Genomic DNA, 24,871 nt, shown 5'->3' with positions numbered 1-24,871 from the left:
TGCCCATAGTCTGGCTCACTCACCAGCCCCTTGTACAACCATTCCCTTCCTTTTGGGCTGACAGTAGCATGAGGCACTCTCAGCCTACGCAGCTTCTTCCCTGGGTTCACACAAATTGCAATCCTGCCATATTCCCAACAGGTAGATGCAGTGATCTCCCTAAGAAAAAAATGAGCCTCTTTTTACCACCCAGAGAAATGTGATTTTAGTGTGCTAATGAAAAGATACCAAATTCTGACTTTAGTGTGCCACTTCAAATACTTTTGCTCAGCACACAACTCCCATCAATTTGATACTGTTAAAAATATGGAGATACAAGAAAAACCACTAAAAGTGTCTGAAGCAATCTGGCAAACTCCAGGAAAACCGGTGGTCTTTTGGTCCATACAATCAAGATTTTAATCAGAGACAGAAGATAAAGCCACATGAGCAAACTCAGACACTGTTTAAGAGTAATCTGTAGCCAACCTGAGATGGTGCAATGCAGAGTTGCACTCACATTTTAATCAGAGACAGAGAAGATAAAGCCACATGAACAAACTCAGACACTGTTTAAGAGTAATCTGTAGACAGCCAACCTGAGATGGTGTAATACAGAGTTCCTCTCATTGTATAGAGCATTAGCATAAAGGGCTCTACAATACCTTCTAGCAGTAAAGCTGCTAGAATTTAGGAGGTTTCCTTCACTGGCTTTTATTTGAATCTCCTCCACTGGCACACTTCAATGGCACTTTAGACTTTGGCACTTCATCTCCCAATGATACTCCAGCCTTCATGCCCATCTCCTTCTCATCCCACACTTTATCACCTCTTTCAGTGTGACTCTTGTCATTCAAAATATGAGCATCGTAAGTTAATATATACACAAACATATTTATTTATACATATTATAAAATACATTATTTGTAGTGGTAAATATATGACGAGAAATAACAGAAAAGGTCCACTGGCTCACAGCTTTATTACCACATTCATCTTTCAGGAAAAAAATTTCCATGAGGTACGTACCTGAACCAAAGAGACCTTTACATTTTGTAGTTCTCCTCTGCCATGGGACTAGGTCAACAGGAAGCTTTAAATTTCAAATTACTCAGGAGCACCCACACGGGCTATCAGTAGGGTTTTACAGCTTTGGTGAAACAGGTTCTGTTCCTGTGTTTCACACTTACCTTGAGGAAAAGAAACATCCTCAATAAAGTACTTTGAGTAGAGAAACCACAGTCTTCAACAACTGTTCCCAGCTACTGACAAAGAGCTTTCTTTTCTCACCATACTGTGTATTATCTTAATGAACCAGACTTAAAAATAATTCACTCTTTCTGATAAGAGTGAACTACGCTGAAAGTCAAAATTCCTCTGTACACAACCATTCTTTCGAGCCTCTAAGCACACAGGTTTCCTGTAGTATTTTGACAAGTTGCCCTTCCCAGCCAGAGGTCAGCTTCATATACCGGCATCGAAAGTCTCCTGCCTGCAGACTGAGACAAAATTACAATGGTGGAGAAAACCTGTAACTCAACAAATAACAACCCCTTCTTCTAGAATGATGCGTGAAGGAAAAAATAATGGTGGTGTTGAGTCACCAAATTTGAAACTTGCCAGACATGAAAGCTGAGGAAAACATTTTAGCTTTTCATCCTAATTGTTTCCTAGGAGGCTTTCCTGCTGTGTGGAAAATGTGTCTAAACTTTACATTGAGTGGAAAACGTGTCTAAACCTTATATTATAGCATGAGTCATGAAGTTCAAAGGAAAAATTCACAGAATGTCAGCAAAAACCTCACTTGTAACTTGGTCTAGCTGGTTACCTAATAATGACTGTAGTCAGCTCCTGAGAAACTGAACCCCTTCACGTCACACGATCGCTTCAGCTTGTGCAAGCTGCAGGAAAGGCAGTTCTGCTGTGTCTGCAGCCGTGGACATTCCTCACACCAGGGAAGCCTCCTCCACCCTTCCAAAAGAGCACTGAGATGCCATAGAGCCAGCGCCACAACAGGAGGTGGCTGCGACAGGGATAACCCTGAAGAGCGACACAGAGCAGGACATGCACGGCCAAAGGAAAATGGTAATGATGTTGAGGCAGCAGCATGACACACTTTGGATTCAACCCTCTTCAAGAGAGAGCAAACAATTTCTGAAAGACACAGTGCTCCTCACGTGTTCCCCTTTCTGCTTCCCTGCCAGTTCCACTCTCAGCCCCCTCTGCAGCAGCAACCCACTCTTTATTTATTCAGGGTTTATTCAGGATGTGTCCCCATTTGATGATGACTGTGTAAGGACGCCTTCAAAACGGGCAGTGGCAAAGGGTGGGGCTTCTCAGGAAATCCCTTGTTGTGGTGGAAGAGCTGGTGAGTGACACCAAGCTGACTGTAACGAGCATCAGCTCCTCGCTGGTCCAGCGAGTGGTGTTCCAGCTCAGGAGCCCCTTTCCTTTCACCACCTCCAGTACAAGCCTCTCCTTTCCACCGAGGAATTCATTGGCACGTTGAAGCCAGAGGATGGCTGCCAGTGTGGCACATCTCTGACAGCCAGCCCTAAAAGGAATTGGATGCGACTGATATGGCCACGTTCAGATGTATCAAGGAGATTTCACCTGCAGACCAGAATAGTTCTGTGAAGTTTGAAGTCTCCTTTTTCCTGTTGGGGCCCTAACTCTGCTGAAAGACAGCAGGGCTGTTCCTACAGGGTTCAGGAATGTGATTAGGGCCCTAATAAGCAGTTGTACTTGGTGGTAGCTCTGTAAGCTAAGTCTGGGGATTTAACTTATTCTTTTAGTATTACATTCCCACAAAGCACCCCAGTTTTCTTGTATTATTCTTTGTATGGAGAAATGTGATGTAAGCAAAGTTTTATCGTTAGAAGGAAAACCAAGATGATCGGAAAACATCCATTGTTCTAAGCTACCTCTGAATTTACTGCTTTTGAAAATTCCATGGAATTCATTAAATGAAGTGAAAACTTTAAAAAATTTGCTTTTTACATTACACCCCCAGCCAACATTATACTCCTGCCAAGTGTGCACTTACTGACAAAAGATGTGAGGAAGGGCTTTTTTTCCAAGTATGAGAAGTGAAGAACAAAAGCCAGTAAACTTCAGTTTGTATCACTTCATATTTTTGTCGAGATTTTTTGCTCACAGTTGCAGCACTACCTCTGAGGTGACAACTGAGCAGTCTGGTCTAGAAAAAAACCACGTTCCTTCATAAAACTAAACACTCTCGGGGGCAGCATCCTCCTTCAGGCTTTCCCTTTGCCCATTCCCACCCTCGCCCACAGTTTAACACCCAGCCAGGCTGTCCCTCGTAGTTCTGGCTACAGAACATCACCTGGCTCGATGTTACACTGAGAAGGAAGAGGGCAGCGGCCCAACCACCCTCGCCAGGCGGCGTGAGGCAGCCCGGGGGCAGGAATGACTCCCGCCGGAGTCATTCCTGATGCGTGGCAGTGCAGGCAGCTGAGGAAGAAGGGATCGGCTGAGGAGGAAGGGAGCAGCTGAGGAGGCAGGGATCGGCTGAGGAGGCAGGGATCGGCTGAGGAGGCAGGGGAACAGCTGACGAGGAAGGGATCAGCGGTGAGGGCCGCGGGAGCAGCTGTGGGGCGGCACGCGCGCCCATGGCGGCTCGCGCACCGCCCGTGGGGGCGCGCGCGGGGCGGCTCCTCCCCGCGCGCAGCCGAGCGCCCAATCATCGATCGCGACCGGGCCGCCGCGCGGCGCGCAGAGACAGCGATCGGGGGCGTGCCGCGAGCCGCGGAGGCGGGGCCGGGGCCGGGCTGAGGCGGTTCCGCGACAACCAAAACAACGGCCCGGCCCGGCAGCCCTTGCGCCCGCGCCCCGTCGCCACCTTCTCCGCCGCCGCTGCCCGGCGGGGGCCGCTCGGGGCGTGAGGTGGGTGCGGAGACCCCTCCGTCCCGCCGCCGCCGCCATGAAGCTCCGCGTACGGCTGCAGAAGCGAACGGTGGCCCTGGAGGTGCAGGGGGCGGAGCCAACGCTGGGGGAGCTGCGCGCGCAGCTGCGCCTGGCCCTGCTGCCCGCCTGGGGGTACAGGTAGCGAGCGGAGCGAACCATCGCGAGGGGTGCCGGGAAAGGGGGGGGGGAGGCGATGCCGCCCGTGCGCGGCCTGGGCCGGCGGGGCCGTACCATGCGGTGCGGGGGGAGGGATCTGCCCCGGGGCCCGGGCGCGGTGCTGCCCCCTGCGGGGCGGGCGCGGCGCTGCGGCGGCGGCACCGCCCGGAGCGCACCGGGCATTGCGAGCCGCTGTACCCCGAGCGCGCCGGGCATTGCGAGCCGCTGTACCCCGAGCACGCCGGGCATTGCGAGCCGCTGTACCCCGAGCACACCGGGCATTGAGGGCCGCTGTACCCCGAGCGCGCCGGGCATTGCGGGCCGCTGTACCCGGAGCACGCCGGGCATTGCGAGCCGCTGTAGCCGGAGCACGCCGGGCACTGCGAGCCGCTGTAGCCGGAGCACACCGGGCATTGAGAACGCCCGGCTCGGCCGCTGTAGCCGGCCGCTGCCGGCTGGGCGCTGCGCAGCGGGCAAACACAGCTTGGGGAGCGCTCAGCTGCGAAGTGCGGGTGCAGCGAAACCTCAGTCTCTGGCTGAGATTTCTGGCCGGCGCTGAAGTTACAAAATGCTGCAGGGTCTCGGTTTTACACTTTCTCTGAGGCTTCCTGGAGAATCTCGGGTGAAGTTTCACAAACATTTTATCTGTGAAGAACTCACGGCATCCCGCGTAGGAAAATGAATCGCCTGTAAAAGGGGAGCGTTTTCTGGTGCTGGCTGAAGGGTTTGTGTCACAAACCTTGAATTGGGTCCGGCGTGCCGGTGTTTCACTGGTGATTCACACAGCAGCGTGGGCAGGGGGACCCTGAAGTTGCTGCTTGTCTTGCCGCAGTGGGTGCATTTTATAGCTGCTTCCCTGCTAGCCAGTTTCATTTCTGGGATTTTTTGGCCTGAAGTATCTTATTTGCAGCTCATTCTTATATTTGCTCATTTGCAGCTAGCATTCTATAGGACACCTGCTGATCATTGAAATTAATGTTTAGCTTGGTGAGAAAGCAAGTTGGTTGAGTCTTCAACACTATTTATTTTTAAGTAATACGAGGCAGTAGTTTATTTAGGTCTTGTTCTCCTAGCTGTGATATCTTCTGTTTTGAAGGACACTTATCTGCTTTCCTTCACAACTATTTTATGACCAATTTCTTTAAAGGAAATTTTATTTACCAAGCAGCTGCAGCAACTTAAAAATGTACATGGCAAGAAACATGAGAGAAATAATTTCATATAATCTTTTTTCCCCCTCACTATTTCTTTAACATATGGGTAATTAATAATGGATTCAGCCCCGTGGCACAATACTATTGTAATATGCAGTGTGCATTTCTAATTTTAGAATCATAGAATCATTGGGGTTGGACAAGATCATCAAGTCCCCTCTTTGACCGGTCACCACGAGGCCACCTAAATCATAGCACCAATTGCCATGTCCAGTGTGTGGCTATCCAGGTGCAGCCAACCATGTTTCCTTACTGTTTTTTTTTAAAATTATTTTGCAGTTCTGATACCACGTTTTCAATAACATTGAACAGAAAAGATGCTCTCACAGAGGATCAGAAGACCTTAGCTTCATATGGGATTGTTTCTGGTGATTTGATATGCCTGCTACTAGAAGAGCCACATGGACAACCCAGCCTACCTCCTCCTCCTGCTACTCCTGCCCCACTTCAGAATGGTCATGAGCCATCCCCCTTGACCCCCAACAGCAGTCCAAGAGAAGGGCAGAATGAGCAGCCTAACAATGAGAAGGCTCGGGTGGAATTTCAAGAGAGTGATGAGAGGGTAAGTACATGGGAATTTTCCTGTACAGCATAAGGCAAAAACAAAGGTGTCCTGTTGTGTCAGTTGCTGTGCTATATAGGAGTGAATTTCTTGGGAATATTTGGCTCCTTGTACTTGTCCGATACATGCTCAGTTGTTTGAATGGAAATTTGTCTCTGTTCATTGTGTATTACTGTGGCACAGAAGTGAACAAAAGTGTTTCAGGTTTACAGCAGTATTTGCTGGAACGTGTACTTAAGGAACTTGCTTTCAGTACTTACATGTACTTAAGTACTTACTTTCTTGGCTGCCTCAGTGTTGTCTTCTTGAGGAACCGATTTTAGATTGGGGCAGATGCAACAGACAGTGTAAAAGACAGGCTCTTATCTTTTCCCCCTTTCCTGACCCTTACCTTAGGTAAATTTGCTTACAGTTTTCATTCTATGTTTTTTTTTTAAATAATGTGTCTGTGTGTAGTTTTGTCAGTTAATTAATAACATGCCATGATTAGAAGAAAGGTAGCTACAATGAAGCCACAGTCCTCCTCAAGTGGCAGCAGGTGCACTCCATTGATTGATTTTTCCCCCCCTCCCCCCCTCCTCTGCTGTTTAGGCCTGTTGTGTTTGTTGGCAGCCCAAGTTGCCATTTTGGTTACTTTCCATGCATATTGGCTAAATTCAAATAAATGGTGATACTGTAGTGATTAAATTATTTCTGTGTATGTTGCAAAAATTCTGATGGTTTCATATATTATGACCACTTTGCCTTCAGTTAGTATATGCAACAAAATGACAGACCCTTTCATGAAGGGTTTGCATTATAAAGATTAAAAACCACAAATACTATATATATAATCCCAGTCTCCATCTGGAATGCTAGAAAATGGAGGTATCCATACAACTTGTATGGGGAATCAGGCTGGAATAAGCAGCTGTATAATGTTGATGTATATAGAGGTGTAATATTCTGAACAAATATATGCTTTGCTTTCCCCTGAAGGCAGGATCCAGCCTAGAATTTCCTTCTGGATTAGTTCCAGAAGATGCTGACCTGGAAGAAGGTGCAGGTTCCTATCCCTCTGAACCCATGCTGTGCAGCGAAGCTGCTGATGGTGAAACACCCCATTCCTTAGAGATGCTCTACCTGTCTGCTGAGTGTACCAGTGCCACCGATGCCTTGATCGTTCTGGTTCATCTTCTCATGATGGAGACAGGCTATGTTCCTCAGGTAGGTAGGTGCAGCACCAAACAGAAGTTTCTGGGTCAGGGTGGGGAAGCTGTGGAATATACAAGCTGCATCTGAGGATCTGCTTCTGCCTTTCTATATGTCAGTTGGCTGTAGGGGCTGCTGAAGGATCAGCTTCTCAAAATTCCCAGAAAGTTTTCAGGCTGAAGACTGGAGCAACTTTTAGGTGTAGATGAAGAGGCCTGTCCCTGTGTTTCTGTTGGTCCTCAGCCTCACTGGGACCCAGCTGAACCTCCTGATTCTGCCTTTTACTATAGAGCATGTGAAAATGTGCTTAGATCGTAGCTCTTCCCCAAAATACTGCCTTAAGTGTCAGTGTCATCTCAAGGACATCCTGTCAAGTGGTGCTTAATGGGTCTAGGTCTGCCAAAAAAGTGTCTAACTCCATATTCAACTTATTGTCAAGTTTGGCTTTGGTTTTACTAATCTGTAGAGGTATCATATTCAAGCACCTATAGCAGTACATCTGTGCAATGTATGGATTCACTTTTCCCCCTTACATTTGCATTTTGTGTTTACTAATACATGGCTGAACATGAAGAAGATTTGGTCTGAGTAAGGTGTTTAAATTCTCATCTTTTTCCTTGCAGTGAGGCTGACTAAGCACATGTGGGTGTCTGGTTGACCAATACCAATTTAATAGATCTGCTAAATTCATTGCATCACCATAATTTGAAATAGTGTGTAAAGAACACGTTTGCCACAGGGAATAAAGTTTATGGCAATGAGCAGGCTTGGAGGTAGGGCAGATGAATGCTGTGCAGATTTAGGAGGAAAGAAGGAACCTACTTGTCCTTGTGGTTATATTGTATCCCACTCTGATAATCCATCTGAGCTGTTTCATACTGAAATTGAAAGCAAACCTGTTAGGAGAGTCAGGTTTTCTAATTAACTTCAAACTATCATTCTTAAAGCCCTGTCAAATACTGTAAGTTCACAGAAAAGGTGCAACAGGTTTTTTTTTTGAGCAGCAAATTAATTATGTGCAGGAGTTGTCAGAATGCTGGAATGGATGACAGAATGAATTATGTGTCTCAAAGAAAGAGGTATGAGTGCTCACTCAATGTCTGTTCCTATCAGGACCAAAATTACTGAACTTCACTTAGATTTGCTGTTTTGGGGAAAATGTGAATAATCATACATATTCATAATCACTTTGTCATTAGAACTGATCTAAGAGTTGAATTGCAAACATCATTCTGCAATTTCCTAACTTCTGATCCTTTTCTCACCCTTCAGTGTTGTTACTTTGCAGAAGTATGACAGTGTGTTTGTTATCCCTTAACATTTGTAGGGGATAGAAGCCAAGGCAGTCTCCATGCCAGAGAAATGGAGAGGGAATGGTGTTTATAAGCTACAGTACACACATCCCCTTTGTGGAGAAGGTTCTGCTGGTTTGACTTGTGTGCCTCTGGGAGATCTTATTGCTATTAATGGTAAGTCAGTCAAGTCTTCATCCTGGATGCACATTCCTAAGTATCACTGTTGTTTAGGAAGAGAAAACTTCAGTGTGCTTTTGTGTGTTTTGAACTGCACTTTTACTACTTGGGTTGCTGAGTTGCAGAAGATGCCACTTCCTGATGCTGAATACTCTTTTCCAGTCTCTGTGTTGACTGTTTTTTCCCTCTTGTTGTAAGAGATTAATCCTTAGGAGTTTCAGCTGGCCTTTTCATTGTGATATTGAAGAAATGTGTTTGTTGTCTCATTTCATAGGCACTTTGGTACACATTGCCAGACATGAAGGAAGTAGATTTGCTTCAGCTACAATGTTTTTGCTTATTTTATGTTTTTTGCAAGACTTAAAACTTCCAGACTATGTATTACTTAAGTATAAAGTGGTCTTTGTTGTCTCTCTGTGTTTTAATTTTGAAATGTCTGTCTTTCTTCTATTTGTAGCAACATTAAAAATCAACGAAGAGATTAGAAGTATTAAGAGAATCCAACTATTGCCGTCATCCTTTGTTTGCTTTCAGGACCCAGGTATGCCTGAGCTATGATCTCATAGTAGTAAACTTAAAAGTAAAGAAGGGACACAGTGGGGAAGAATATGCTTTAGTAGAGTACCAAATAAGTACAGAATAGCAAAAAGAATAAAAGTGTTGTTACCATTTAGGTTAGTCATAACTTCATGGTAAAAGGATTTCAGAGTGTAGCCATTTACTCACGCTTTGTTGTTAGAACAAATTGTATTTCTTGGATTAACAGTGTAAGGAAAGAACCTTGCAAAGCTCAGTTTATCCTTTGGCCCATATCCTTATTTATGAGGTCCTAGGTATATGTGTGAATCTCTGGGACAGCAGTGCTGTGTGATATCCCTGGCAGCCCAGGGGTTCAGAGGCTGGTGGTACCTACACTCTTGTTGTGGTACTGTAGTTGTTTAATTCTTTTTGTCAGAAAACGTGTGCTGACCACATAAATTTCTCCAGAGTGCCAAAATTAGAGTGAAAACTAAGTTGAGGGAGGAGAGAAGGGCAGATCCATGTAGATCCTTCTGAGCACAGACCTGACCATCCTTATATTCTCTGGAGGATATGAGTTGCTTTACTGGCAGTCCACGCTGACTCAATTTCATATGTTCTGTGTAGCCCTTGATATACAAGTCCAATTGAAGGGTTGTAGAAGAACTGAGTGCTGAAATGTGTCCAGTATAACACTAAAGTCTTCTTGCTCCTCTTTCTTCAGAGAACGGAATGGAAGAATACTTTTGTCAGAGAAAAGAAGGTTGCAGGCTCTTAGAATATAGATCTGTGTTAGGCAGGAGCCTTGAAATCTGACAAAGGAAGCTCTGACAGCTTGAGAAGTCAGTTTGTTTCTAGAGAACTCGAGTCTTTCCCTTAGCTGTGTCTTCTAAGGCTGAAGGGAAAGCTTCGCTCAGTCATGGTTTCTAGATTTTCAATGACTGACTTGTTGCCGTATAATTGCACTCTTGCTGCAAAACTGCTCCTATCAAGATAACAAGCAGATTAAAGTTGTGCTAATAAGAAAACTGTAATTCTTATATAATTGTTGCATTACAGCCTCTTGAAGTTAAGCTTTTTCCCTCTCTTCTTTGATAGAGAAGGTTGCAGGTGTTTACAAAGACCTTCAGAAATTGTCCCGTCTCTTTAAAGACCAGCTGGTTTACTCTCTCCTGGCTGCTGCCCGACAAGGTGAGAGAAAATATTTACAATTAAAGATGGTACTTAATTTTTGAGGATGGAAGGAAGGGAGTCAATCTAAAGCCTTGAAGGAAGAGTGTTAGAAACTGCTGTTCAGTGATAGACATATAAACAGTAAGCATAAAGTAGAATATACATGCTAAAGAAATCCTATTAACCTTTGTAACTCAGAAAATGTTAATATAATTCTGGTTTTAATGTTTGATTGCTCTGGTCTCACTTCAGAGTGGCTGTTTTCCATGCATAATGATGAGGAAATCATACTACAATAATTCTGTAGCAGTAGTTCAGTGGTTTTGATCTATTTCTTTGTCAAAACAAAAAAATTCATTTAGCATCATGTTTGGAAGTCTGACCTCAGGAATTATCTTGTTAGGAACTGGTCATTGAGGCTTGGAAAGGCTAGTAGGAAGTAACCCAGGCTGGTGTTTGTGTAGCAGTAGGAAGCCAGGCTTTCTCTGCATACTTACTGCCATAAAAGGTCTCGGCTTTGTATTCTGGAGACAATGGAATTCCCTCTAGACTTCAGTGCATGAAGATTTTATGTGAAGCATGTGCTCTGTATTTGTGTTTTTTGCAGGGTCATGAAATTGGGCAAGTCTTTTTTCTCCTTTACTTATTTCCTAGCTCTGTAGCCTATGAGCATAATTTGGTGTGGAATGTTTCTTAGGTGTAGTGCTCAGTATAAAGTGTCATTTGCCCTATTTTGTGCACCTCTTAATTGTACTTAGAGTTGCAAGACATCTGTTTTGCAAGGAGTCGCATCACAGTAGTTGCTCAGGAAAGTGATTCAGGCATCAAAGAGAGAGGATGTAAGGGAAAGATTATAATGTTCTTTCTTTTTTTTAGGGTCTTTGGAGATAGAAGCACTACCTAGGTGATGTTGAGTTTACTGTATTTTTTCTGAACTTTCTTTCTCCTTTCTGTAGCTTTGAACTTGCCAGATGTGTTTGGGTTAGTAGTCCTTCCACTTGAGCTCAAGCTTCGGATTTTCAGACTTCTGGATGTCCGTTCCCTCATCTCTCTCTCCGCTGTTTGCCGTGATCTCTACACAGCTTCCAACGACCAGCTTCTCTGGAGGTTTATGTATCTGCGGGATTTCCGAGGTAATGTTAGGCACATCTTTTTCTAATTACATTCTCATGTTAACAGAGGGCTTAGTTCTGACAGGTTTTGATAAGAGACTCCTCAGGCAACCAGTGATGATATTGAAACACTGTGGCAGTTGTAAATGCAGTTGTTTGTGATACTAATCAGTACAATTGGTCAGGTGTGATTCAGGTGGATGCAGAGTTTTTTGCCAAGGAAGATGGTTGGCAATCTTCTGAGCTGTTACTGATGCTCTACATGGTTCATCCCATTGTGTGGTGCAGGCTTTCCTTGTTTTCATCTGTTTCCTTTGCTACCTTGGTGTATTGGCTACTGCAGATATTAGGAAGGGAAGATATATTCCTGCTTCAATTTCTCACAAGAGAGTTAAGAAACAAAGGTAATTAAGGGAAGTGCTGTCAGAAGGCAAAGGTAGAGACAATGTTTCTGGGATTTATCTTTTTAATAACATGGACTGCGTGTGAAAGTAGATTACCTATCAAATGGACCTGGAGCTTTATATTTTTAAAGCTACATTATCTTTAGAAAAAGATGTATTGACCAAAAGTGTTTTTCGTATCTTGATTATTCTTTGACAAACTGCATCTTGTGCCACTGTATCTGTTGCTTTTCTTAATGCTTTGCTTCTCTTTGTAGATCCTATTGCAAGGCCTCGTGACACAGACTGGAAAGAAGTAGGTGGCTTTTTTTATATAATCTCTCTGAGATCTTAGTTTGAGAATTAAGTATAGACTTTGGGAGCCAGTAACGTTGAGTTAAAGTTTAGCTTAAAAGTGTGGTGTTCTGTGTATGCATGTTGGTCAGACTAGCGGAAAGGAACATCAACAAGTTACGTGGTGTGTGCTCCATGGGGGTTAGACATCTTCCAAGGGTGCTGTGCCTGGTCTTTGGTGGGCAGGGGAATTGCAGCTCTGAGTTTTCAGACTGGTGAGGAGCACTTTTTTGAGTAGTGCTGTAAAACTGAGGGCAGTTTCTGAAGCTGGAACACTTGGAGAGCTTTAAATTTTGTTGTTTTTTTTTTTCTGTTTGCAGCTATACAAGAAAAAGTTGAAACAGAAGAGGGAAGCCCTGAGATGGAGGCACATGATGCTTCTGCCCCCTATACCTCATCCAATCCCCTTTCATCCCAACCCATTCTATCTTAATCCCTTTCCATCCAACCCATTCCCATCAAATCCAATCTATCCCCCAATGATCATTGGGGGAGAATATGATGAGAGACCAACACTTCCATATGTTGGAGACCCAATTAACTCACTCATTCCTGGCCAGGGAGAGGCACCAGGTCAATTTCCTCCATTCAGACCACATTTTGACCCCATTGGCTCCCTGCCTGGAGCAAACCCTACGCTTCCAGGACGAGCTGGTCCCAGTGAGAGGTTTCCACCTCGACCCAGCCGGGGCCGCCCCATGGACATTCGCCGTGCATTCATTTGATCGCTGCTTTTTCCTGCAGGGAGTTCTGTAGTCGCTGAGCTTGCTTTCTAACTGTAGGAGATGGCAAATACCAGGCACTAACATCTGCCTTCAGATTGTGTCAAGAACATGTGTGCATGGTGATGTCCCAACCGCAGAGGCTGGGTTTGTTTTGTGCTCTGGTAGTGCTGTGTCACCTGGCACTTAAGGTCTATTCCTCAAAGAGCTACAACTTAGAGCAGTTTGTTCTGCTGCCCCCCCTCCTTGCCCTTAATCATCTGTGAAGTGCTACTTAGAGACCAGAATAACAGCCAAATCCTTACTGCATCAGATAAAGAGCACTTTAAATACAAACCCTCTACTTGTCTGTCTTATTTGAAGAGTTTTACTGCATTGCCAGGATGAAAGGTTTTGCTTAAAATCTACCCAGCTAATTAATAATCTTTAGTAGCAAAAAAGTTACCATATAGAACAGGATACTGCCGCTGTTGTGGTGGATATGTGTTCATGGAAATTTTTAAAGGTGTTTCCTTTTTCCTTTAATATTTTATTAGGTAAAAAGCGTTTTTGTATTGTTACTTAATGCACAAAGAATACAGCAAAGGGATTTTCTTTACAATGGAAATATTAGAACACAGATTAATTCATTTTACAAACAATTGAGTAAAGTCATGCCACAGTGCAACTCATAAGTCTAAGCAGAAGCAGAGCAACTTTACAAAGAATCAGCAGCAAAACTTTTGACTTTGTCCTTCACTTTACAAATAAGGATCTGTAGTATGTGACTGCATTTACTGTGTTTGAACTGAATGCGGTGCGAAAATGCATCTGTTCTCCCTATCTGACATACTTAAAGGCTGACCTGGTTACAGTGGGAATGGGATCACTTAAAACAACATGAGAAGCAGAATGAATTCTGACTTCAGTAAATTCCACTTAGTTCCATTACTGAAGTATCAGGTGATACCTTGCCAAAAAGAAATGTGTCATAGCATGTTATGAGCACCTTTCAAGTGTTGTCTTACTAACTAATGAGCAGCTAACAAGACCACTGTTAAAGTTTCCTGATGAGACGTGCAAACTGATGCTGGAGCTCAGTTAAAGGAAGACTGGAATGACTGAACTTTGCTAGAACTTTTACTTTCTTATGTATTTTTTAAGATAATTGATCTCAGTGTTTCTATAAATGTGAATGGTACTAATGACTGTTGTGAGAACTGATATTATTTTCTAAAACTTTTTTGAAATTCCAGCTGTGGGAATGGAATGACATTTCCTGTTAAATACAAGCTATTTAATCAGTAATTCTTATGTGCTTTTTCAGGTGAGATTTCAGTGGTTCATCTTCTCGTTTTGTATAAAATCAGCTGACATTAGTAAGGTCAGGGAGTTTTACCAGTGCAAGTAAAATATAATACTTTATTTTGCTGTCAAAGGTTGTATTGCTTGTTTCTTCCTTTTCAGAGATAGTTTTTATTCCCTACCAAGAATAGCCTTAGCTTTTAATTTTTTCCTTCGGTGGTTGAATTGCTTTGCTCCAAAAGCATTTTCGCCAGAGAAATTTACAGTCAGATTCTTAGAGTTTGCAGCAATTCTTTATATTCCACTGACTATAAAAAGGAAAAGGTAAATCTACACTGTATTGGCCTTGCACCATTTTGTCCTGGTGCTTCAGCAGTACTTCAGCAATCCATAAATAATACTCAGATAAGGTTACAGAGCTTTAACTGATAAAATAATTTGTAACTTACCTTTTTCCTTTTCTTCCAAGCTATTTCTGGGAACAGTGATCACATAATGCATGTGAAGTTAATTTTGTGGTGCCATTGGTGCTCACATTGCCAATGCCTTGATGAGAGTCATGGTTTGCCCTGCTGGCAAGCCCGTGTGCTGCTCTGGAATTGGGCCCTCTTTGCCATGAAGAAAACCATGAAGTCATACTTCTGCCAGGCTGATGCCAGAGGTTCAGTTTATCCTGGATTTTGTCATTGAAATGTTTGTTTTTGAAGTAATGAACTGGGCCCTTTTACACATACACCACTAAGTGATCTGAAGATATTCCTTCCCTTTTTTTGTTGTCCCTCACACTGTAGTAAAGGTGTTATGAACCAAAAAAATCAAGAAACCTGACTTAGCTGGAACTGTAAAGTTCCTTAAAGAGGAATGCCTGTTATTCATAAAACAGGGTATAAAGTATAAAGTGAGTATCTCAGGACCAATAGTATAAAATTAGAAGACAAAACAGAGGAAATACTTGAAAACTAGCTGCTTGCTTTTTTCATTTGCCAGCTCCTAAGTTAAGTGTGTATATCATTGCTGTTGCAAATGATAAAAGAGAAATCACAAAAGATTAAATGCCTTAAGATGAGCATTCCTTACCTGTACTATTCATCAGTATTTAGCACTGTAAAGGTTGCTACTGAGTCACTTAGAAATAAGGAACTATTATCCTTGGCTTTTCTATGTATTTTATCTTAATCATGAAACTTCAGGGCAACCAGATGAAGCAGCTGAGCCATACACAAGTTGTAAGGTCTTAGGTACCTGCTTGTGATTAGTGGAAGACTCTAAAATACCACTGCATTTACAAGTGGTATTTTGTAAGCAGGACTGCTGTTCTCCTGGGCCGTAGCTTGCCTGGGAATGTGTGTTCCATTCCTCTTGAAATACCACACCTAGCTGTGACAAGCAAGTCAAGGTGTTCTTCAGTTTGTAGCTAAACAGCAAAATGTAAACTAATTTTCCAGGTGGTGGGTATGGTTGGGCATTGTAGCTGTGTCCCAGCTACTTCTTGGGCTGGACCCAAACACACAAACCCACTCATGGTTCCTGGCTTCCACGTGAAGAAACTTAAAGCAAATGGGACAAAAGAAGCGTTGACCAGGTGCTCACTGTTAACATCTGTGTGAGAAAGATCCCAAGGTACTCTGTGGCACTTGTGTGCCTTGTGTTTTAAATGTAGCTTCTCTTTACCAGTTTTTCTGTTGTTTTCTTACTGCCCCTGCTGTTATATTTAGGTACTTAAGTGCCTCGTGGATGTGCCTTTGTTTCCCATTCATATAAAAGAATAATACTCCTTGTATTCCCTCTTCTCTTTTTGTAGAGGGTAGGGATTTTGGAGTAGAAAGCCAGCATCAAGGGTGATAACTTGAAGGTGGCATGATGCATTTGAGAATCTCCAGCTAGCCACATCTAGTATGTGAGCATCATAGCTGTAGATGGGAAGTGTACTGTTGGGACAGTTACAGGACACAACAGATTTTCATCATTCTAACTTTAGAAATCAACTCAGTGTTTTAAAGCACTTCTGTGAATAGAACTGAAGGTGCTTTTTCAGGAACTATGGACTAACTAAATTAAGCTAAGAGTGCCTGTTGTTTGTACTTGATGTTGCAACTTAAAGCTAGGTGGTGAGATGCAGTTCTGTTTGTTTGTCCCTTGAAAGGTGACAGCTGGGTGCTGTAGGCAAATGAAGAGATTGAGTCACTACTGGGTATGAAGGCTGACAGTGCAGTCCTGTTCCTGTGGTCTGTCAGAGGACAGCCCTGCTGTGTTCAAATGCAGCCTCAGCAAATGACCCAGCTGAACTGCTGTCGATTTACGGGGCCATGTTGTACTAGTCACCATTCCTTTTTAATATATATTCTGTTGTTGAGGGAATCATGGAGTTTCAAGGGATAAAGCAATTGAGGATTCTTGCAGTAAACTTTCTTTTCTGTCTCTGCATCTCTGGTGACCATTCAGAAGGGAAAGGCATAAACCATGCTGAGGGAAGTGCTACAGAAGGAAATCCTCTTCCTATAGTGAAGCCTGTAAATCTGCTTTTCTTGCCAGTGGGACACTGCTTGCTCAAGGCCATTTCTCACTCTTTTATTGCTTCTGGAGACAAAACAGCAGGGACTTTTTTTTTTCTCACATGATGACATATATTTATGATGCTGTGTGGTAAACTGCTTATCAAATCCTGAAGGACAGCACAGAGCTGAGGAAAACAAAACAAAACAGAAGACAAACTATCAGAGAATAAGGTAGTTCTGTAATACTCAACTTGAGGTATAAATCATGGATCCAGATGAGTCTCTTGAGGGACTTCCAATCTGGAAAAGCTGTGCTGTTGCTTGCCATTATATGTGCAAAGGCCTGCTCTGCAGTAGGTCATACAAGGTCCAGATGACTTCATTGGATTTAGATGTTCATTACAGGTGCTATGCAGGAAGGATTTCCTTGTTTGGCTGTATTCCCACCAGTGAATCATAAGATCCAAGATGGCTAATGCAGCTGTTGCTTTTGCTGCTTTGGGGATCTCCTTGTTTAAGTGACAGCAACGATCTGGGCCATTGGTTCAAATATTTTTTTGACTTACTGACATCTGTGGGCATTCCTAAGTATCATCACGGTGAAGTTGCCAAGGGAAGCACAAAGCCAAGTCTGGCCTCAAAGCTGCTTGTCGAGGAGGTGGTATGAGGACTGGCACCTGCATTAGGTGTGTTCCAAACAGACCTCCCAGGGTGCAAGGGGTAGGATTTCAGCTGGTATAAATAGCTATAAATACATGGATTTACCTAGAATGAGTTTTTTCAATCATGAACATAACTTGTGTGGGTTTGTCATGTCCCAGTTCTAGCATATGTGCACGGCTTCTTTCAGTGTTGCAGAATTAGAGGAAAAGCACATCAGCAAAGATCCATCTCTGTCTTCTCTGGAAAAATAATTCTTGGGAGTGGTCAGGGAGAACTAATACTGATTGTTACTGCTTGGGACAATCCCATACATGCCCTCCTGTGGCTTGGTGTCTTAGGAAGGACCCAGGTCATATTTGTGAAATATAATTTTCCAGTTCTGTTGCAAGTTTGTCACCTTGCATTCATTTTTCATTCACCCCAGCAAAGTCAGTGGGAATTCAAGGCAGGAGACAGGATTTCACTCCATCTCTCTGTCCATTCAGTATTATGGAACACTCAGCACACAACTATGTGCACTTCATCAGATCTGCTATTAATTAAGCATGTTCCTGAGGGACATACACAGCCAGATGTGACCAAGTCACCAAAGTGCTTGGAGTTTAGCTGGGTTTTGTCTGGAATTTGTGTGAACTGTGAGTGTGAACTCTGGTGTTTTTCAGGGGCAGGGGAAGAAGTTTTTTGTGTGGAAGACCCATTTCTTAGGTTATTTTTGAACTAAGGCTACAGGGTTAGAACATGACATTTTTCTCTCAGACCTTGGCAATCACGCGCAGGGGACATAAATTCAAGGCATGAAACAGAGATGTTTTATCTGCTATGAGCAGAATGATCTGGAATAAAGCAGCAGACCATCTGGCTGACCTGCTTGTGTGATCTTTGGTGCTTACTGATGCCTGGTACTGTATTTATCTTGAACGTAGTTTTGTCTGAAAAGTGACCTTTTATGAAGTGCTGTCATGGAAATTCCACAGTTCACTGGATGCTCAAGCATGCTCACTTTGTCAGTCAATGGATACTTATTCTTGACTCTGCCATTGTATGTGTGCTTCTGAAAGAAGCCTAATTTTTTTTAAGCTTGATCTTAACAAGAATTCAGTAATTGGAAGTTAACAATTGTATTGACTATGTACAAATTAAAATAAAACCTAGTTTGCACTGTCATAACTGTGTTGACTCCACAGGGGTTAGCAAGAGTAAAATTTGCTTTACAACTCAGTCATTTGAACAGATATGATTCTGATTATGCACAAAACCCAATGAAATAGTGACACTTATATACAGTCACTTTTCAGATCATTATTTGAATATTTTCTTTGTATTAAAACAACTATAGTTCTCTAAATTCCCTTTACCCAGGTGTTAGTTGTAAATCGCTGGATTCACTGAGTGTATTCCAGGATGACATCAGGTATGACATAATGTAGAGTGAGGGCTGACAAAAGCACAGATCCAGCTGCAGGACTGTTAATCAGAAAACAGGCTAGCAAATGATTTCCTCAGGTTGCGGATGGTCTCAGCTTTTGCTTCATCTTCAGTGGCATTTCCTCGCTGAGATGACTCAGATATGCTGAAGCTGTTTGTCAGGGACTGCGATTTGCTGAAAGGGAAAACAGAGTGAACTCTCAGCAGGAGAAGGTGGGAATTCAAAGCTGGTTACTCATGCTTTGTGTTTCATCACACAGACAAATGCTAGGATAAAAGGATAGGTTTGCATGGAAAATATCCATGTGCTAAGACATCCAAGAATGGGGGAGGTGGCACAGAATGATGCATGGGCAAATGGCTCAGTCCTAACTGATAAGTGTTGATGAAAACATCTGACTAGAAGTATGCAGTTGCCATTTGGTGAGGCTGGTATGAGAAACCCTGAAGTAATTTCACTACTAATACAGAAGAAGAGATTAATATTAGAGGTCACCTGTCTTTCATCAGCCTTATCAGAAATGATGGTCTTGGCCTTTCAGCTGTGAGAGCCCCAGAGGCTGGGTAAGTTGGTATGCAAATCCCCTGCAACGTGTGCTGTTTCCTGCCCTCTCCGACCTATCTGCTCTGACTGTCAACTCTGTAATGCAGGCCTTTGGGTTGACCACACTGTTTCTGCTGTCTGTGTATCTGCTAGTGGTCAAGTTCAGATCAGGATGTGCTTTTGAAGTAAATGTCCCAATTTTCCCTGCTGCCATGCTTAGTTTCTTCAGATCAGTAATAGGTATCCAGCACAAAACCAGACTGGAAAAAGTATCTGAAATATGTGTAGTGTGGTGACTGCATCTTTAGCACCAACATTTTGGTCCTTAAGTACACCTATTTTAGTTTGCCTTGCTTGTGTAAATGTGATCACTGAAAGCCTGTTCTAGAGCATCGCTCCTCTGCTTCTCAAAAATTGTCTTCTTTTTCCTAGCCTATGTTTTATTTTGGCCTGTTCATACCAATTTGCCTGTGTTAACTTCTTGTCAGCATCAGACCTTTTTTTGGTCAGTTTTCCTGCCATGGTGCCAAATAGATATTCTCCACAAAGAGTGACAGCAAAAGCTGCTTCCAAAGATCCACAAGAATTCAGCAGTGTGCTCTGCTCCAGAAGAGTGCTTACACATACAGACACCATCTGGAATTTTATATACATGAATAGGGCCACTTCCCCGTCTCCCCTGCCTTTTTGCTACCATATGCAAAAAGAACCTTTGTGGCTCCTGCACTTAGGAAATAGTGAAGGAATAACCCCTGGTGAGCTTTCTGGCCGCTGTCGTGCTGTTTGCAGCCTGTGAGGATTACACACCCTGCTGGGAAGGCGGTGGCTGTGTTGATATGGCCAGGGTAGAGCACACGATGAATACTGAGCACATGAACAAGAGGAAAAGTGTGAAATCTTTGTGATGTCAAATACAACCTGTTCTTCCTGACAACAGGGCACTGGTGCGCTGTTATGCCAGGGGATACACATTTACCTCTGAAGTCACTCACAGTTGTGCAGGCCTTTGTCCCTGGGGAGTGCTGCTTGACAACAGGTGATATATTCTCCATGTCATCTCCAAGGATACCTTTTGGACAGCCTTATTCTAATATCTACAGATACTAGGAGTTTGTCAGAGACTTACTTGAGGTGTGGGTGTGGGGTGGTTTGCTGCTTGGACATTTCCGTGGGGCTCGGCTGGCTGGGAGCCCGGCCTTGGGCAGGAGGCCGAGGCTGCTGTGGGGGGAACGCGCCTGCCTTGGAGGCCTGGACTGGAGAGGAGCCAGTTGCTGATCGGACTTGCTGTGGAGATCCAGGTGACCTTTGCTGCTGAGGGGAAGTGGACTGGGGACTCTGGGGCTGCTGTCCTTGAGGAGACAGCCGCTGCTGTGGGGGTGCATTTGTTCGTGGAGGCTGAGATCCTTGTGGCTGGCGTGGTCCACCTGAAAGAGACATAAACGTGAGGAAGTGCGTGTGGTGGGCAACAAGCATGGAACATCACTATGGAAGGATGGGTTTTGCTAAGAGGAGAGACTGTTCAGAGTAGCTTCATGGAGAAAAATATGGCAAATCCTCTCTTACAGGCCTAAAATTGGTGTGATTCCCTTGTCTCTAGAGCTGTCCATTCCTCTAGCTTCTTCAGCACTAAAGAAGTTCCTCCACTCTCCCCAAAGGGAGTCACTTCAACCTGCCTTACTCTTCATGTATCTGGTGTTTCTTATCCTTGGTGAGCACTTCCTGCTTGGGTAAGAAAGAGTCACTGAAGAAGCAACTGTGTGGGAAATGTGAGCTGACCCCGCTGGTTTGGGTCAGCAGTCCCTTCACGGGCCCAGCAGTTTGATGTGAGACATTCCATCCTATCACTATCCATACCTCTGGTCCAGAAACATCACCAGGTGCCTTCAGTTGCTTTAGTAGCAGACTCTCAGAACTGAAGAGGATGTGGAAAACAACTGGACATGGCATGAGAAATTGCTGAACATGAGAGATAATACTGTGAGAACCTGACAAAAGTTACAGATAGTGTTGTGAGGTCTGGCTGGATTTCACAGGTGGCAGGGGAGTTATATGAGAAAAGGTTTTACAGAGAATTGAAGAGGAGTACTGGAGGCAGATGGAGAGTAGTATCCTGCAAGGCAAACAGCCCATATCAATAATAGTATGGAATGTCAAGATCATGTAGAAATGCTCAATTTTGGATGCAGCAAAACTGTGACCAATGAGGAAAAGATAATTAGAGGAGAGTGTTAATTTGGTAGAAGGTTGAAATGGAGAAAGGAAGGGAAGGTGGCAAAAATGAGAGTCTAATGAGTTATGTGAATTGAGTGGTTGGTGTGATCTTGCTACCCATGGGGCAGCCCTGTGTTGTGTACATTAGGACAATAAGCCAAACCTCTTGTTCTGACCAAGCCACGTAAGTCAAAACTGCTTCTGCTGTCAGGAGGAGCTGGAGGTGTGCTCTTGCTGACATGGGAGCTCCTGGACAGATGGATCGAGGATCCTGGCATTGCAACACTGATGTCTGTTCCAAACCTGACAACACTAGCATTTGCTTATCAGTTCTTAACACTTGTAACTGAACAGCTTAATGCAAACACAATACACTCTGTGCCTAGAATCCTGCTCCAGTGCCAGTTCAAGTGGCCTTGTTTTGCTGAGCAAAGTCCTACCAGTGGTATCAACTGGATCTATATCAAATTTTCATCCTACTTTGTGAGTTTCTGTGGAATATGACAGTATCTGCTTTAATAGTACACTGAAGTTGCTGCCTGCTTGGCAGTGAATTGGAAAATGAGCAAAACCTTTATCCTGATACCTTTTATTTAGAAGGCAAACTGACAGGACTCAGTCATCACTGACGTGGGAATCAGAGAACTGTACCTTGTGGAGGAGGCCGTGGTTGTGACAGTTGTCCAAGTGGAGGTCCAGACTGAGATTTCATTGACACAGGCTGAACTTGTGGAGGCTAGAGAGAAAAAAGCCAGTCCAGTTAATACAGAGTCCCCAAAGAGAAGCTCTGAGGTAATACAGGAACTGTAGAGTCATGAAGTGTTCCTTAAATACACACTCACAGACATCCAGCATCTGGCTGGTAAAATCTCATGGGACTAAAATGCAGAGGTGAGTCAAAAAGAGCACAGAAGTTGTTTGCTCACAGGGAATAACAATGAAATTAAAATTTAGAATGTTTTTAGGCAATCAGGAATTACCAAATGTATCTGGCCTGAGGGGTTCTCTTAGTCCCATCTCCCATTTTGGACAGTTTCCAGCACCAGATGTTCCGAAGGAAGGAGGGATGAACCATGGAAATGTCTATGGAGTAATCATCTCTGTACCCTAAGGGATCTCCTCTTGATTGCTAATAAGCATGGGTCAACTTCAGCCCTGAAACATGAAGCTTATTATCTGCTCCACAAAATCTTTGCAACAGTTTCAGATATTTGTTTTGATATTTCCATCCAGACCCTTTGAGTCATGCTCAACTTTCAGCCTCATTGTCTTTCCCATTTCTTATCTCTGTTGCTTTCTTCTGAGTTTTGAGACTAGTTCTCACAACCTGCCCATGCTAGACCATTCATTATTTTGCAAACCTTCACTGCCCTCTCTCTCATTTACCTCCTTTCTAAAGCCAAGAGACTTTAGAATCCCTCCAGTCCCTCCATGGGAATATTTCCAAGCCCCTAATTGTTTTCATCACCAACTTCTCTTTCCCAGCTTTGTAATTTCTCCTGCAGATGCCAGAGATGGGTCTGCTTACATTTTTCCAGATGAAGCAATATCTGGGTTCTCTGTATACATTGCCAGTTCATTTTTCCTGCATCCTAATTTCCTGCTTTTCCCTTGTCAACACAACCATAGGCTGAGCAATGGTTTTCATTAGCCTGTGTGCGACAAAGTATTTCACAAGGGAATGGCTGGTGCCACTTGAAAGTTCTGCACATTGTTTACGCTCTCCCTCTCTCTACCCCCAGCTTAGCTTACCCTTCCATATGGAGTTTCATTTGCTGTTGTGGTGACTGAACATACATAGCTCTGTCAGATGTTCTTCACTGCCATCCCTGGTCCTGACTAACTCAAATAATTTGGTGCCATCTGCTCTTTCTTCTCTCTCACTGTTTAGTCTTTTTGACAGACATTTTAATAAACAGATTAAGCAATGCAGAGCTGCTGCACAAAGGGCTGGTCCAAAGTTAACAAAAGTCTGAGTAAGCCTATTGCACAAAATTGTTTATGAAAACCAGGAAAGCTGGAGACAGATAGGCTGGTACATACTGGATTATTTACATGCAGAACATCATGATAAAAGGGTCTTCAAGGCTCCTGGAAGGTCAGGAGAATGAGCTAAGTGATTCTGGAAATGTGAAGACGTTTCATAGTTGGAAACATTGAAATTAGTTTCAACTGACTAGCATAAATGTGATGAAATTGCCAGTCCATCTTTTGCACTATTTATTTGGGACTTGCAAATGGATGGGGAAGGATAATCTTTGAATTTTCAATTCATGGCTTCTAGCCCTACATAGCTTGGGAACTAAACCTTGCCTTGGTGTTGATGGAAATTACCTGTTCTAATGCTGTGAGATGTCTTGATTAGACCAGGCAAAGAAAAGGAATTAGATCTCATATTCACCTCTACAGCCTCTCCCTACAGTCAACCAAGGCATCTCAGAAATAAAGGCAAAACAGGGTTTTGAGGCTGAGAGATGAAGGGGTGAGGGCCAGCCCAAGGTCTTCTGGTGGTGGGTGAGAGGCAAGAACAGAACCACAGTGTAGCCATGGGACCAGGTTTCATGCTGAAGGCATGACAGCAAACTTGTCATTAATATCTTATCCTGTCCTGGGCTCAACCAACACATTTATCAGCATGGTCAGGTGCAGTATCCTTGAAGTATCCCCTCTGCTAAATGTTTGCAAGAATTAAAATCTCTAACATCTATATCTGAGGTCAGCTTCAGCTACACAATAAAACTTTACCTTTTAGCCCTTCCATGCTTTTTTATAGCTTGTCTGTTACCTTGCCTAAGGCTTTTTGACTAGCTACATCATTCTGACTGATTGCCTGTTATGTACCACTTCATGAAAGAATTCCCAAAGAAATGAAAGGAAAAGAATCAAAAGTAAATGAACGGGACATTTTTTCTTCTTCTTTGCAAAAAATCATGTGGTAAATGCCCTGAGCTGTGGTTTCTGCTGATTTATTTATTCTTCTGTATTCTTCTTTAAATTAACATCTGAGATAATACATAAAGTCTATGACTTGTCTAAATTTTTCTACATTACTCTTACAGCCTTCAAACCACTTATTTTGTATTTGTTGTACACCAGTCCTCTGGAGCAGTAACTATTTCTAACGATATCACGCAGTTTTTTGGCAACTTAGTCACTTCCCAAATTCATTTCATTGGACATGGCCATCTGGAATTAGGGGCTTAATAATGTTTTAAAAATATCACTCATCACTGATTTAATAACTGTTTTTTTTGTTCTTTTCTGTGTCATTCTGATCAGGAAAAACTATAACAAGGTAAAGAATTTCCCCACTTTCAGCAATTACATTTACTAGAGTCACAATGCTGTCTCTGTTGTCTTCTTTTCCTCCCTAAAATTTGGATGATCCATAGAGCCCATCAATTGTTTGGTAGGGTTCCATTTTCTGATGAACTCAAAGAACTTTTTTTCATTCTTTCCTCTATCTGTTCTTTAAACTTAATTTC

At 43.3% G+C, this 24,871-nt stretch overlaps 2 protein-coding genes across 2 annotated transcripts in view; one reads left to right on the top strand and one right to left on the bottom strand.

The window, feature by feature from the left end:
• Window positions 1–3,761: 3,761 nt before the first annotated feature.
• Window positions 3,762–14,181, top strand: FBXO7 (F-box protein 7). The gene is made up of 9 exons (XM_039725536.1): window positions 3,762–4,044; window positions 5,556–5,838; window positions 6,817–7,044; window positions 8,357–8,498; window positions 8,959–9,042; window positions 10,119–10,211; window positions 11,150–11,326; window positions 11,967–12,004; window positions 12,363–14,181. The coding sequence occupies exons 1-9, from the start codon at window positions 3,923–3,925 to the stop codon at window positions 12,765–12,767; spliced, it is 1,572 nt and encodes a 523-aa protein (XP_039581470.1). The 5' UTR covers window positions 3,762–3,922; the 3' UTR covers window positions 12,768–14,181.
• The window catches only part of SYN3 (synapsin III), a 196,978-nt gene continuing 185,377 nt past the window's right edge, over window positions 13,271–24,871 (bottom strand). The window contains exons 14-16 of the mRNA XM_039725534.1: window positions 22,038–22,122; window positions 20,302–20,599; window positions 13,271–18,806 (exon numbers count right to left, since the gene is read on the bottom strand). Coding sequence (XP_039581468.1) covers window positions 18,674–18,806; window positions 20,302–20,599; window positions 22,038–22,122 — 516 coding nt within the window. The 3' untranslated portion in view covers window positions 13,271–18,673. The remainder of the gene's footprint in view (window positions 18,807–20,301; window positions 20,600–22,037; window positions 22,123–24,871) is intronic.

The sequence above is a fragment of the Passer montanus genome, unplaced genomic scaffold, assembly GCF_014805655.1.
Source record: "Passer montanus isolate IOZ18808 unplaced genomic scaffold, ASM1480565v1 scaffold55, whole genome shotgun sequence".
Lineage (NCBI taxonomy): Eukaryota > Metazoa > Chordata > Aves > Passeriformes > Passeridae > Passer > Passer montanus.
The sequence above is the reverse complement of the archived record's forward strand: the minus strand, read 5'-3'. Positions and strand labels throughout refer to the sequence as shown.